General features: G+C 44.3%; 1 protein-coding gene across 4 annotated transcripts in view; it reads left to right on the top strand.

Moving 5' to 3' along the window:
* Nucleotides 1-15,470, top strand: part of INSR (insulin receptor) — a 116,874-nt gene that overhangs the window by 86,150 nt on the left and 15,254 nt on the right. For 2 of the 4 annotated variants that reach the window (XM_016163087.2, XM_016163086.2), the window contains exons 11-14: nt 542-577; nt 5,400-5,674; nt 6,591-6,730; nt 11,519-11,678. In XM_016163087.2, coding sequence (XP_016018573.2) covers nt 542-577; nt 5,400-5,674; nt 6,591-6,730; nt 11,519-11,678 — 611 coding nt within the window. The remainder of the gene's footprint in view (nt 1-541; nt 578-5,399; nt 5,675-6,590; nt 6,731-11,518; nt 11,679-15,470) is intronic. The other 2 variants (XM_016163089.2, XM_016163088.2) reach the window with 1 other exon arrangement.

Here is a 15,470-nt window from a genome sequence, read left to right as displayed (position 1 = left end):
AACTCCAGAAAGTTTACACTGGGATAAAAACAAGATTCTAAAGTGTGTCTGTTCAAACGCCTAGCATCACACCCCATCTGAGCAGACCAGACATTTCCTCAGAACCATCAACATATAACATTTCTGCTTTTTCTTTCTTGCATTCCCCACCCCCATGCCCTGAGTCCAAAAGGGCACTAAATGACACAGCCTGGGCGTTCAGGCAGTTACTGTCCTACCTGCTAAAAACAATGCCCTGTCATACTTGGGGAAATGGCTGAGTTGATTGTGATGTTTAAAGACGGTCAAGTGTGACATCCTAGGTGAACCCCAGATGGCCCGGTCTCTGGGTGCTATTTTCTCTGATTTTCTCCCCTCTTACTGAATTCTCCTCACCTGCTGATGAAGATGTGATTCAGGAGATGGGTAGAAGTGGTCCATGGTCAAGGGCACGGTGCCCTTGGGCTGCTCGGAGGAAACACAGCTTCCGGGGTGTCAGAAGCAAGAGGTCTCTCTGAAGAAGTTCTGTCTGTCCTCAAAGCACTTGGTTTTGTTTTCACAGAAAATCCTCTGCAGGCCCTGGTGCTGAGGACAGTAGGTATGACTCACCTGTGGGACATCTGTGGGGACCCTGTGTCTGCTCGATGCAGGGCCAGTGGGCCACACGAGGCAGGAAGCACACCATACGCCTTTGAGACCCCAGGGGCTTCCGTGGTTTGATGCATGTGACAGGCTGCAGTGCCAAGGCAGGGTGCTTCACAGATTCACACGTTAAGCGCCTTTACCCTGAAATGGGATCTGGGCATGAATGCTGGGAAAATCTTAACTAACACACTCTTACTAAAACAGGGTCGAGGGGGTACTTCCTGGGCATCTCCTACATGCCGTGTTTTACCCCCTGTGTCCACTCACTGAGCATTTAACAACGTCCCCTTTGTATACAGAACTGTGCCCAGCACCCAGGTCTAAACCACGTGAGGTGCGTAGTGGGGAAGACCGATCTGGAGATAGAACACTTTTATTGGGGGTGACAGGTGGGGACTGCAGGTATGAGCCAGGTGCGCCATGTCACGGAATGCCACCGGGGACAGTCAGGCATGCTTCCTTTTGAATGAACTTTCTTTATTCTTTTAAGACACAGCATGGTCTTAGAAGAGAGGATAGGCAGAGAGGAGCTGAGGGACAGGCAGGTGGTGGGATGAATTGTGGGCTCTTGGGAGGAACAGGAGACCAGTCTGGTGAGGCCAGGTGGGGCCATGTGAAGGGATTTATTTTACTTTTATTGAGGTGTAATTGGCATTTAACATTGTATTACTTTCGGGTGTACAAGCTGATAGTTTGCTCTTTGTACCTACTGCGCAGTGATCACCACACGAAGGTTAGTGAACATCTGTCATCTCGCATCGTCACAAATTTCTTTTTTCTCATGATGAGAACTTTTAAGATCTCTCTCAACAGCTTTCAAATATGAGTTAATAACTATAGTCACCGTGATGTACATGACGCTCATAGGACTTGTTTGTTTTATAACAGGAAGTCTGCACTTTTTGATCCACTTCACCCATTTCCCCCATCCCAGCGATTTATGAAGCAGTGTTTGTTTATTTTCAGGAGAGAGAGAGAGAGGGAGAGAGGGAGAGAGGGAGGGAGGGAGAGAGGGAGGGGGGGGGAAGGGGGAGGGGAGGGGAGGGGAGGGGGAGAGTGCGTGTCCACGCTCTGCCCCCTAGTGGCCATTTGCAGTATAATCTTGTAGAAAAGAGATCTGAAAATTTGAGGCCTTGGTCCAGACCAGGGCGTTTTGTTCTCAGCTGTGTTGACACTTGGGGCCAGGTTCTTCGGATTGTGGGGACTGCTCTGTGTATTGTAGCATGTCGAGCAGCACCTCTGCTCTCTACTCACTTGATGCCAGTAGCACACTCATCCCCCAAATAGTGACAACCAAAAATGTCTCCAGGCGGGCCCCTTGTCTCCCCAGTGGTGGGACAGGGGGCAGAATGACCCTGATTGAGAACCCCCGGTCTAGTGTGAGGGTGTGGAATGATAACATGCCGTGTAAGTAGAGAGCAGTGGTGGGCACATGATGGTTTTTCCCAACCACTTCGTGATGTCTTTGTGTATAATTCTTTTGGTATATACATATTTTGCCGGTTTGATGAGACCATTTTACGTTCTGTTTGTTCAGATATCAGTTTCTCAGTAGTTATTCATGGTCATTTTTTGCAAGGCCCACCATGGCTGCATAGAAATATTTGAATCTTGCTAATATGGATATGTCTTTGTTTGATACTTTTTATTCCCCTCTGAGAATGTCATTGCTCTTTTCATACAAAAACGCCACAGTGAAAATCTTAATGAGTACCCCCAAATTAAGGTTTGTTTTCTGACCACATGTTTTTCTGATTTCAGTGCAATAAAAACCAAAAGTTAACTTCTGAGTTTGAATAGAAATTCTACTTATTGGGTCAGAGCAGAAATGGAAACTTTCATTAAAGTCCATTTGGAAAATAATGGAAATGGGAATATCACATACCTAACTTGTAGAATGTTGCAAAACTGGGCTTTGATGCAAATTAGTAGACTTAAATGGCTTCATAAATTAAGAAAAAACTTAAAATGTAAAAATAAAAGTGTATTAGGGATGGAGGAGAAAATCAATGTGGCTAACCGTGTAAATGTAATCAAAGGGGAAAAACCCACAAATAACTAGAAGTAAAGAAGGAGATATAAAACTGGGGTCTAAGGCAGATTTTAATATGTTGAATTCTCTGGACAATCCTGTGTTATTCAGTTTGAAACTTTCAGTGAAGTGAGAAATTTACCTTGTTTGAGCTGATTCAAGAAGAAGAAAAATTAAATATTCTAATAACCTTCAAAAAAGACTTTAAAAAGGTGTCAATTAAATTTCTAAAAAAAACCAAAAAACAAAAAACCCCGCTGGTCCCAGAGAGTGTTACAGATGAGTTTTTTCAAACTTTGAAAGAGCAGCTATTTCCTGTAATATAGAAACTTTTCCCGAGCATAGAAATCTACGGAAACCTTCCCAGTTCATTCTGTGAAACTAACATAACACCCCTTAGCAGAACTTGACAAAGATGCTACATTGAAAGGAAACCCCAGGATCAGCTAATCTGGGACTTTCAGTCCAAGTGTCGTTTATCTCAGGAGTGCAAGGATGGTTTAAGATCCAGATATCTGATAATGCAATCTAATTCATCCAGGGGCTCAGTAAGGAAAATCATGTTATAATCTCACTTCATAATGTTAATTTGAAACATTCTAATTTAGAGAAAGGGGGTGGAAAGAGGCAGCAGGACAAATATTGCTTAGATGAAACCAATAGCCAGGTTAGCGTCATTCTTAAAACTATTCCCCTTAGAGTTGGAAGGAGTCCAGAGTCATCATCACTATTTAACTTTTCTCTGGGTATCCAGCCAGTGCAGTCAGATGCAGAACGGAAATTGGAATGTCAGAGAATAGATTGTGGGAAATAAAATCATTGATATTTGTGGATATTCTAGTGCAAGGCCGGACAAACGCTGGACCCTGGGCTGGCTGGCTGTTTGTCACAGAGTTTTATTTGGAATGCAGCCACATTCATTTATTTCCATTGTGTCTATGGTTATAATGCCTTGAAAACTATTGAAAGTTGAGTAGTTGTGACAAAAGCCACATGTCATGCAAAAACCCAAATATTCACTCTCCAGTGCTTACAAGAAAAGTTTGCTGACCTTTTTTTTGGTATGTTCCTTGAAAATACAAGAAAATCAACAGTAAAGCTCTTAGAATTCATTGTTCAGGAATCAGAGTTTAGGAAAATAGGGACAATAGAAAAAAACAGAATCCAGTGGATATGCTAGCAATAATTAGTATATAAAATGGGAAAAGATCTCTTTCATAACTGCCATGAAACCTTAGTGACTCCATCTCTAATTATCTGTAATTTTTTTTTAATTTGCTGATATCAAATATTACAGATAAATGGGAATGACGGTTTCAGATCATTTAAGGAAGCTCACTGGCAAACAGCAAACCATGACGAATCGTGGGGCACCATTGATAAAGGATTAATATCCTTAGTGAATGGACACCTTAGGAGCAGCAGTGAGGAAAGCAGAACTTCTTGGAAAAAATAGGATCAGAGTAGACAATTCCCTGGAGAGACATAAAAGAACCAATAAAGGAAAGGAAAGTTCACACTGAGCAGTACAAAGAGATGCAAACAGAGCAGTAGAGTGAAGTCTTTAAAAAGAATCTCTCTGGTTAAAAATTTGAAAAAATGAAAAAGGAAGGAAAAAGGAAAACAAAACGGGCTCACTCCCCCCGCCCCAGTATGGTTGAGGTGCAGTTTCATGCACCTCTGATGAGAGCACGAGGCTGCCTTAAGGTCATCGAGGTCGAGAGAGTGCAGTTGAACCCCTTGTGCTAACTGGCACGACCTAGTGATTTCTAGGGATCTGCTTCTAGGGCCTAATAAGACAATTGGACAGAGACCAAAGTACTGTTTATAACAGCAAAAAAGAATTGGAAACTCTCTTATTAAAAATATAGGAGGATGGTTAAGAAAAGCATGCTCATGCATGCATTGGAGTATTTTAGTTTTCCAAGTTTTCTGCAGCGAGCATGTACTACTTTCATAATGAGAAGAAACCTTGTTTCATGGTGAAAAGAAAACGTAAATTCTGTTTGATTTAAGACATTATGTTTTAAGAAAAATATTTGATAAGTACTTTCAATACAAGTGAACAAAGTGGACCATAAAGCTAGCTTGAGCCTCATCATAGTCCAGGAAAGAAATTGCCCACAGGAAGCTATGGGCAGTGAAATGACGAGTAATTTCAATTTTCTTTATACTTTTTTTGGTACTTCTAACTTTTATGCTATTAATACATTTCTTAATATAGCTTTTTAAGGGGGAAAAGCATACGAGTTGCATAGGCATTTTTTGGGGTTACACATACCAACCTGAGAGCTAAGAGGTGAAGCTGAATCACTCAAATTACACAGGATATGTTCTCTCCTGTTTAAACCGATAGTATCGGTCAGTAGCTAGGGTGTTGGACAGATGACTGAAAAACTTGACTCTTGTATGCTCTTGGCACCTTATTTTTAACATTGACATCGGGCGAGCTGTTACTCTGCAAAATGAACACTTGAAATCAAGCATGCGGAGGGCAACATCTGTGTGTGTCCACTGGGCCGGTCCTGGAGCCCCGGCCCTCTCGGGTGGGCCGCCCCTACTTTCGATGCTTCCAAGGGCATCTTGAAGCTGCTGTGGGTTGTAATTCCTGGCGATCTGCATTTTAATCCACCTGCCCTCGCATTCCACTGCACTCCAGTCTTTCATCAAAGCCTCTTTTCTTCGGTAGCATATTTTTAAAGGTGGCAATTGCATGACCGCGTGTGTCCTACTGTTGTGACAGGCCATCGAGGAAGCGCAGGGCCCTTGGCGATATGGAGAATGTGACGACAGTCGCACCCACGGCCCCGAGTTTTCCCAACACCTCCTGGACCAGCGTGCCCACGAGCTCGGAGGAGCACCGGCCCTTCGAGAAAGTGGTGAACAAAGAGTCGCTGGTCATCTCCGGCCTGCGCCACTTCACTGGCTATCGCATTGAGCTGCAGGCTTGCAACCAGGATGCCCCCGAGGAAAGGTGCAGCGTAGCAGCCTACGTCAGCGCCAGGACCATGCCCGAAGGTGTGTAGGCACATCAGGGGCCGGGAGACCCGCAGTGACCTGGGAGACCCACGCTGACCCAGGAGAAGCCCTCTCCCCCGCCTGCCTTCTTTATTTTCCTTTATATTTTTTATTTATCTTTAGTCTTTCCCAGATTCACTGAGATAAGTTGACACATAACACTGTAAGTTCCAATAACAAGGTGGACCATGTCTACTCGATATCCTTGTAAACTGCAGTGTGGTTATACTGCTTGCACAGCCTAAGCATCAGCTCACACCTCAGTCACACCACGTAATTACCACTTCTTTTATCTGGTGAGAACGTTTAAATTCTCTTTTCACAACTTTTGAGTACACAACACAGTATTATTAATGGTAATCACCATGCTCCACATTAGATCCCCAGAAATTATTTCATCTTCTAACTGGAAGTTTGTGCCCTTTGACCAACATCGCCCCTGGCAACCAGTGTTCTAGTCTTTGTTTCTATGAGTTCAGCTTTTTTTAGGTCCTTAAGTGGCTCACACAGGATTTGTCTCTCTGTCTGACTTACTTCACTCGGCATAATGCCCTCAAGGTCCATCCACGTTGCTTTGATTATTCTTTAATTACATGAGTCATATATAGCCATTATATAAACATTAGAAAGTACACTCAAGCCATAAGAAAAATAAAGTAAAATTAAGAAATAATATGTGGTGTATTAATCTGGGTCCTCCAGAGAAACAGAATTAATAGGATGTGAGATAAATAGACAGACAGACATAGATATGTAGACAAATCCAGTGAGGTGAGTTGTACATGTCCATTCTCCAGCATGGGAAATGGAACACTGGAGAGTTATGTAACCAGCTCGAGGTCACTAACTGCTGAGTGGCTGAGGTGGGATTTGACCCGGGGGTCAGGTCCTTGACTCTAACCACTGCTCCTTACAGCCAAGGCAGATGACATTGTTGGCCCCGTGACCCACGAAATCTTCGAGAACAACGTCGTTCATCTGATGTGGCAGGAGCCGAAGGAACCCAACGGTCTGATTGTGCTGTACGAAGTGAGTTATCGACGATATAGTGATGAGGTAAGACTTTGGACATGAGCCTTCGAGGCTGTAATTGGTACCTCCTTCCGCACCTTAAATTCTACCTTCTTTCATTAGATGTTTCATTGTTAGGACTCAAGTTGCCTTGATACATAAATTTCCTGGGAGATAGGTTGGAAATGCCAATTCACAAACTTCTTTCTTACAGCATTTCTCACGCTGACTGTCTGCTCTGTCCTACAAGTTGAATGATGGCTGCCTGCTTTTGTGTCTTTCCTGACGTGACAGGAAGACTCATCTCACTTTAGAGAGAGTTATCCAAGTCTGGAAATACATCACTTAAAACTTTAATGAGTGACTTTTTGTTGGGCGCCTCCCTTTGCTACCAGATGCTGGGCAGGGTGAAGGTGAACGCCAGAAATGCACAAACATGGAACACAAGAACAAAAAAGTAGTTAAGGCAGCCCAAGGCCCACTGTGTGCCCTGTGTCTCATTTATTGTATTTTATCACATCTAAGATGTGATGAGAGGCCCCATTATTTTTACGAACTGTTAAGAAACAAAAGGATACTGCCACATCTAACTGTAAGCTGGCATTGCTTATGTGTTCCAATTTTAGAAATGTGAAAATTATATACCTCTTGGGACTGATGAAGCACAATATGTACATAACCCAATGAGCTTGGTATTAAGGTGTCCAGAATTTGAGTTGTGTCTGAGGTCGTAACAATACAGTCAGGATTCAAACCCAAGCCTATCATATGTTCTGTTTCAAGGGTAGGTAGCTTTTTTCTGTAAAAGGCCAGATAGTACCTATGTTTGATTCTGTGGTTGGATAGTCTCTGTTGCAAATACTCAACTCTGCCATTGTAGCTCAAAAGCTGCCATATAGATGATAAGTAAATGAATGGGTATGGTTATGTGCCAATAAAACTTTATTTACAAAAATGAGCAGTGGGTCAGATTTAGCCTGTGGGCCGTAGTTTATTAGCACCTAATGGATGTTGTAACAAAACTAACTGATCTCCTGGAACTTTGGTCATCCCATAACCAGGCAGGCATAGTATAGCTTTCCCGAGCCAGAAAGGACAGGTAGGTCTCCCTCTACTGACCCCTCCTGAGATCACATCTGTTCTTGGTGCTCAAATATCCAGCTTTAGATGATTTAGAACTGAAATTAGCAAACTATGGCTTGTGGGCCAAATCTGGCCCAAGGCCCGTTTTTATATGGCCTGCAGAGTTGTAAAAAGAAGCAAAGAAGAACGTGCAGCAGCATGAGTCCAGTGGCCGAGCCCAGCATCAGTGTGGGACAGGGCCTCTCAGTGATGCCCAAAGGGAGGCATGACTCATATGGGACCATTATTGCAAGGTTTGCTAATATCTTGTCCTATATATATTAATCCCATCTGTTTGAAGGAAATAGTTCAAATTTGGAGTGGGGGCAAAACTTTATGCATAAGATTTTCATCACTAGCAAGAAATGTAAGCCACTTGATGTCTGTTCACTGGAGAATGAGTACACAGAACATGGTATATCTATAAAACAGTGGATACGCAGCCTTTTACAAGGGTGTTTGCACAGAACTTTGTCCAGTGTAATGTAGAGGTTGAGGTTATAGGCTCTGGGTTTGAGATCCTCCATGCTATTATCCTTTACCTCCCACTAGCCGTTAGAACCCTGCCCCACCCCCACGCCCCCACCATCAGACTAGCTTATGACAGAAAAGAAGCTTATTAACTCCCATAGCTGAACAGTTTAAGGAGTTCGGGCATGCCAAATCTAGAATTCCTTTGGCTCAATTGCATCTTAAGGGTCTTTGCAATGACCCTAACAACTCCTGGCTGTCCTCCTGTGATTTCTGTGGTTCCAAGCCTCGTATCTTCTTAGTACCAAGTCTATAGGAAGAGAGAAAGAGTCTGTGTCCCAGCCAGACTGAGATCATGTGACACCCAGTGGCAAATCACATGACCAGGGGAGTGCTGTGTGCTGATTGGCTCTGGCATGAGGGTTTTTAATAACAGCTTTATTGAGATACATTCACATACCATAAAATAAAACCATTTAACGTGCACGATTCAGTGGTTTGTGGTACATTCAGAGAGTTGTGCAGCCATCACCAAGGTCAATTTCAGAATATTTTCATCACCCCCAAAATAAACCTCACCCCCCTGTCCTTAGCCATCACCTCCCCAATCTTTCCTGCCTCATCTCTCTCTAGTTCCTGGCAACCACAAATCCACTTTCTGTCTCTATGAGTTTGCCTGTCCTGGACATTTCATATAAACAGATCATACGGTATGTGGTCTTTTGTTATTGGCTTTCATTAGCATAACAGGTTTATCCACATTGTAGCACGTGTCAGTGCTTCCTTCCTTTTTATGACCAAGTAATATTCCATCATAAAATGGACCATTCATCCACCTATGGACATTTGGGTTATTTCTATTTCTATTTTGGGCTTTTATGGGTCACGCTGCTATGTGGGCATACGTTTTTCAGTTCTCTTGGGTGCATACCTAGGAGTGGAATTCCGGGTCACATGGTAACTCTACACTTAACATTTTAGGAAACACTGTGCTCTTTCCCAAAGTGGCTGCACCACTTTATGTTCCTACCAGCAGTGTATGAGGGTTCCAGTTTCTGTGCATCCTTGCCAACCCTTGTTCTGGTCCATCTTTTTGATTGTAGCCGTACTAGTGGATGCGAAGTGGTATCTCATTGTGGTCTTGATTTGTATTTCGACAGTGGCTCCTTTGGGTCTGAGTTTTGTGCCCTTCCCCAAACCAATGGGATGCTTCAGCTTTAGGCAGTCAGGGTGAGCCCTGGAACCTAGGTAGGGTTGGGGGTGGGAGGCGAGAGCCACTTCAAGGGAAGGTGCAGTTTCCAAGGGAAGTTGGGGTGTTGTTGGTAGCAAGGAGGAGAACATAGATTCTGTGCAGATTTTATTTCTACTGCTGTGATCAAGTCTACCCTGTTTGCTTTGGAATTTTCCAGGTTTGAGCACTGAAGTCCTATATCCTAGGAACCTGTTGGTTCCAGGTAAACTGGGACAGCTGGTTGCCTTGTTGGCATTGGACCCATCCCTGTATTCTCCCCTTAGGGAGAACTGCCTCTCCTGTTTTCGGAGCCCAAGGGTCATCACCAGGAATGCCCACCAGCCTCTGCCCTGTGGGGCCTGACCCTGGTCCCATACATAAGAGCCCTAGTCAACCTTTAGGGAAACAGAGATGGGGGGACATTAGGAGAGAATGAGGGGTTACAGGAAACTTTAAAAAAACGTTTTCATAGACAAGACTGGTCAATCAGTGATCTCCAACATTTTCTTTAAATGTCTAGCATCACTTTGATAAAATAAAAAAAAAAGTAAAAAAATTATTTTACACCATTATGACTTTGCCAATGTTACAAAATTTTCTTCAGCTTTTGGTTAAGATGTTTTGGTATCTTTGGGGAGAGGTACATCTGGTTCTAGTTCCTTCCATTATGATCCCTTCTCAGTCCCCGACCCTGAGGTAAATGACTGACATTGGAGGCTGCGTGTCCCCTTTGTCCTGGATAGCAACTACCTGTGGTTTCTATATTTGCTGATTTGTCCCTTTCTATTTGGTGACTCATCCTTCTTGGAAGAACCTTTGGACTAGAATTCCCCACCCCCTGCCTCCAGCTGGATTTGTTTTCTGCCTGCTGTTGTCACATGATTAACACAAGAGCTTTTACATTTCTTTCTCTCTCCCTAAAATTTTCCAGGCCAGTGCCCGGCATACACTATGAGCTTGGAGCTGTTTCGGAAAGTTTTCAAAATCTGGCCTGAGCCTGGCAGGTTTCATGGTCTTAGTTAATTCCCAGGGAGCCTTATGCCTTTCTGGATAAGCTCTGGGCTTATCTGTATGTATATGTTTGTCACTGGGGTTTGTATGCTTATCTTCTTTCTTTTATCAGACAGGTAGATAGATCCCAACTCTTCTAATGAAGGTAAAAGAAAGAAAATGAAATCAAAGCCACCATGGGAAGGAAGGAAATTTTAAATTTGTTCTCAAGACCTTAAGCCCACATATCTATTCACCTCTAAGAGGCAGAGGTGTAGGGGAAAGGCCTTAAGGGTGATGTGGGTTCCTTCTGCTTGCTTCTGGAACTTTCTAGAGGCTTAGTGAAAAAATCCCACTGCGCTTGCAAGGAGTTTTGGAGCCAGAGGCTGTGGGCACAAGGGTGGGACCTGCGGCTCACAGGGTGTGAGATCACCGCCAATTATCTCACATTCTCAGTGGCAAACTGTTTTTGTATGCCTGACTGTGTTAAGCTTGTGGGCTAAGAATCACTTTCACATCTTAAAATGTTAGGAAAAAAATGAAAAGAAGAATTGTATTGCAGGACATGTGTAAATTATATGAAGTTCAGTTTTCAGCATCTGGACACACAGCCATGTCTGTTCATTTAAGGATATTACAGACTTGGGATTTGTCTGGCTGCTTTTGCTAATTTCGATGGCAGGGTTGAGTTGGTGACAGTGACCCTCTGGCCCCTCTAAAGTGAAAATATTTACTATCTGGCCCTGTACAGCAAAAGTTCCCCTACTTCGCCCTAAGCCTCATTTTCCTTGTGCACGGGGTTGTTGTAAGAATTAAATGAAATGATCCGGTTCGAAAGCCTGCCTGCGGTTTGGGAAGACTGGCTGTCATCCATCACGATGGCCTCTGCCTCTGTCTCCTTGTCCGTAGAGCTAAGGTTCTAACATTCCCAAAGTCTCGAAGTCGCTCGCATGTTGCACTCTGATTGTGCCTTCCTCCCTGTGTGTCATTTCTGAGTGGAGGCTGCCTATGTTTTCCAGGAGCTGCACCTCTGCGTCTCCCGCAGGCATTTCGCTTTGGAGCGGGGCTGCAGGCTGCGTGGGCTGCCCCCAGGGAATTACAGCGTGCGAGTGCGGGCCACCTCCCTGGCAGGCAATGGCTCCTGGACGGAAGCCACCTATTTCTACGTGACAGACTACCGTAAGCGTGCACAGCGACCTGGACTGGTTGGGTCTGTGCTTGGTGCTGGGAAGGGCAGAATATTTCAGAGGATAGTTGGGGAAGGTCGGAGGCTATGCGTGCTGGCCCTGGACTTGCCCTCTGGGCCCATCGGCTGCTGCTATGTGACTAGGGCAAGGTACTTGCCTTCTCTGAGCCTGTAGTTCCTCATCTGTCCATGGGGATGATGATAGGACCACCTCTGGAAGTGAAGGGAGTTTCAATGAGATCATGAAGGTCAAGTGACTGGCACAGGGCAAGTCTGATAGACACATCAACACATCAGCCTTTGTTATTATGTGGGCCATAATAACAAAGGAGGTGGGAGCTTCCCTACTCGGCCTTGGGTGTGCTCTCGGTGTCCAAGCAGTAAGTGCGGAGAGTTAGGGAAGGCTGAGCTGGTCAGGGAGTGCTTCCTGGAGGTGATGACCTCTGCTCCCTGGAGGTGATGACCTCTTATCCTAGACCCAGAAGAGTGTACAAGTGGGTGACAAAAGAGGTTGTTCAGCTCAGCACATGGTAGGAACCCAGACACTTAAATGTGCAACCAAATGAGTTCCTCAGGAGGAGGGGAGACTCTAGAGCAGGAGGAACGGGAGCTTGGCGGGGAGGGGCAAGATGAGGCTTCTGCTTGCTGGCCAGATTTTCACGTACCTGGCACAGTGGGAGCATGGAAGTTGGGAGAGCTTCCTGCTGGAGGGGTCTGGTCAGGGTCAGGACTGAGAAGAGGGTTCTGACCGACTGGGAGCACACATGATGAGTCCGATGCCACCTACTGGAGCTAGCACAGAACCCATAAGGCTGAGAGCACTGTTCCCCACAAGACTGCTCTTGCCTAGATGCCAAATGCTAGCCTGGGGGGTTCTTCAGGCCACCTGCATTTCTGACCAACTAGCTACAGATTCGGGGATTCCTGCCACCCGTTCAAATTCAGTCATTTGCTAGAGCAGCTCACAGAACTCAGGAAAATGGTACAGTTTTAAAGACGATTTTATTTAAGGGTTATAGGTTGGGACCATCCAAATGAAGAGATGTAGAACGAGGGCCCGAGGGTCCTGGACACAGGGATCCGGTGTGTCCTCCCCACTGAATCAGGACACCTCATGTCACCCTTCTGGTAGACCGATATGCTCCTCAGCCAGGAAGCTCTTTTGGTGTCAGAGTTTTTATTGGAGTTTCATCACCTAGGGGTGATTGAGTGAATGGTTGGCCATGTGATTGAACTCCATCACGAGCCCCCTCCCTTCTCTGGAGGTCAGGCTGGCTGACAGTCCTGCTTCGCCAATCACATGCTAGCTCTTCTGGTGACCAGCCCCGTGTGAGTCATCCCACGTGTTGACCTAAACTCAGGCGTGGTCCAAGAGGTTCATTGATAACAAAGATGCTGCGTATTACTCGGTATCCAGAGAGTTGGAGTCTCTCTCTCAAGAAGTGGGGACACCATGAATGGCAAATGGAAAATATCAAAGTGGGAAAAACATTTGTAACATCATTGACAAAGAGTTAATATACTTAATAGAAAATGAAATATAGTTGACCCTTGAACTTCACAAGTCTACTTATGCGCAAATTTATTTTTAATAAATACTTTAAATGCATCTTCTCTTATGATTTTCTTAATAACACATTCTTTAGCTTACTTTATCATATGAATATAGTATATAATACATATAATGTGCAAAACATGTGTTACTCACTTGTTTATATTATCAATAAGGCTTCTGGTCCACAGTAGGTTATTAGTAGTTAAGTTTTGGGGGAGTTAAAAATTATATGCAGATTTGCAACTGTGCAGGGGTTGGCTCCCCCACCTCCACATTGTTCAGGGGTCAATTGTATATATTATATGAGTAAAAGATATTTGTCCTAATGCAAAAATAAGCAAAGAACATAAATAGCCCATTTAAAAAGAAATATGAGAAATAGAAAACAGAAGAAAATAATGTCCATCCTCATTCAAAACCACACCAAAAAAATGCAAATTAAAATCAAATTGGCAATGTTTTTATTATTATTTTTTATAACTACGGTACTTAGTGTCATCCATGAGCACAAACACAAGACCTTTTTTTTTTCTTGGTTGATGAGTGCTAAAATGTAGTACTTTAATAATGTGCATCAAAAATCTCATAAGGGCTCTTACTATTTGAGCCAACAGTCCGGTTCTAGAAATATATCATAAAGAAACAATCAGAGATACTTTAAAAAGATACATGTTCAAGGAAATCCAGCACAGCTTACTCACAGTAGCCAAAAATCTGGAGAGTTAAATGTTTGACACATTAGATGACAGATGACCCTTGAACAGCACAGGAGTCAAGGGCACCGACCCCCACACAGTCTAACATCCCCATATAACTTTGACTCCCCCCAGAACTTAGCTACTAATAGCCTACTATTGAGTGGAAGCCTTACCGATGACATAAACAGTCGAGTAATTTATATTTTGTATGTTCCATGTATTATGTACTATGTTCTTATAATAAAGTAACCTAGAGAAAAGAAAATACTAAGGAATCATAAGAAGAAGCAAATACGTTTACTGTACTGTATGTATTTATTGAAGAAAATCCACATATAGGTGGACCCATCAAAGTCAAACCCATGTTCAAGGGTCAAATGCACTTAAAAATTCTTTCTTATTATTTAACAAGGAGGAAAGCAGGACACCAGATCCTTGGGCTGTCCCTGCCCTTGCATGACCCAGAGCAAGAGTTTCTTTCAGATTTTGCACCCTGGGTGCCTCTCTTCTGTCACGCCATTTCGGGTTGCCACTGGAATCTGAGGAGTGAGCAGGACTGTGGGGTCTGGGGAGCGGAGGCGGGGTGGCTCTCGGATTCTGCCCTGAGACTTGCTGAGACCTGAGCACTCAGTGGCCTCCAGCTTTCCTGCTCTTTCGGAGGGAGGGAGGAGAGCACGGACACTTGAGCAGCTGTACGTAACCAGATCATTTCCATTGCTCACGGTCCATTCAGTCACCAGACGTTTACAGAGACTTCCTGCCTGCCAGGAACCACCAGAGATAGCATTGATGGTTTGCTGTCGGTCAAGGTGGACCAGGTGGACGAAGTGTCTCAGGATAGAGCTGGCCACCGAAGGCAGAGTGGGGCAGTGGTCAGAACTCACTCAGCTGGCCCGTGTTCTAATACCTGCGACACTGTGGATCAGTTCTGGGACGTTGGGCAAGACCTCGCCCCTCTCTGAACCTCTGTTTCCCAATCTGTTACTTGGTGCTAGTCATTGTACCTCCCACCTTAGCTTGTGGCACGGTTAATTAAGATCACCCACACAAAGCATGTCAAACAGTGCCTGGCATTGAGTAAGTATTTGGAAACTGCTATTATCAAAATACCTAGAGGCCCAGATTCCTTCTCTGACCTCTCAGACCCCATTTTCTTCCTTGGCTTAGAAGAGTCTGAATACCGGACATGTCGATGATTACAGACAACTTGGCCTTGCATGTGAACCTCAAAAATGAACCTAAAAAATGAAGGCCGCATGGCATTTCTTTAGCTCGTTTTAAAGGGGTTCTTCGGGGGAAATGCACTGTCTTTTGTTTTATCTGATACCGTATCTGGCACCCAGGTTCATGGGCTAGCCATCCAGCGGGGAGGGACAGGGCCCCCTAGCACACACGGGGCACCTCCTGGTGAACTTTTCATCTGCCGTAGGTGCTGCTCAGAATTAAGCTAGCCTATTTGATTTGCAGAGCTCAGGGCAAAATGAAAATGCAAGGCCTTTGTTTAAAAATAAAGACTTTCAGGATGGTGACAG

This window comes from Rousettus aegyptiacus, unplaced genomic scaffold (genome assembly GCF_014176215.1).
Source record: "Rousettus aegyptiacus isolate mRouAeg1 unplaced genomic scaffold, mRouAeg1.p scaffold_m13_p_16, whole genome shotgun sequence".
NCBI lineage: Eukaryota > Metazoa > Chordata > Mammalia > Chiroptera > Pteropodidae > Rousettus > Rousettus aegyptiacus.
Note: the sequence above shows the minus strand (reverse complement) of the source record. Positions and strands in the feature narration are given on the sequence as shown.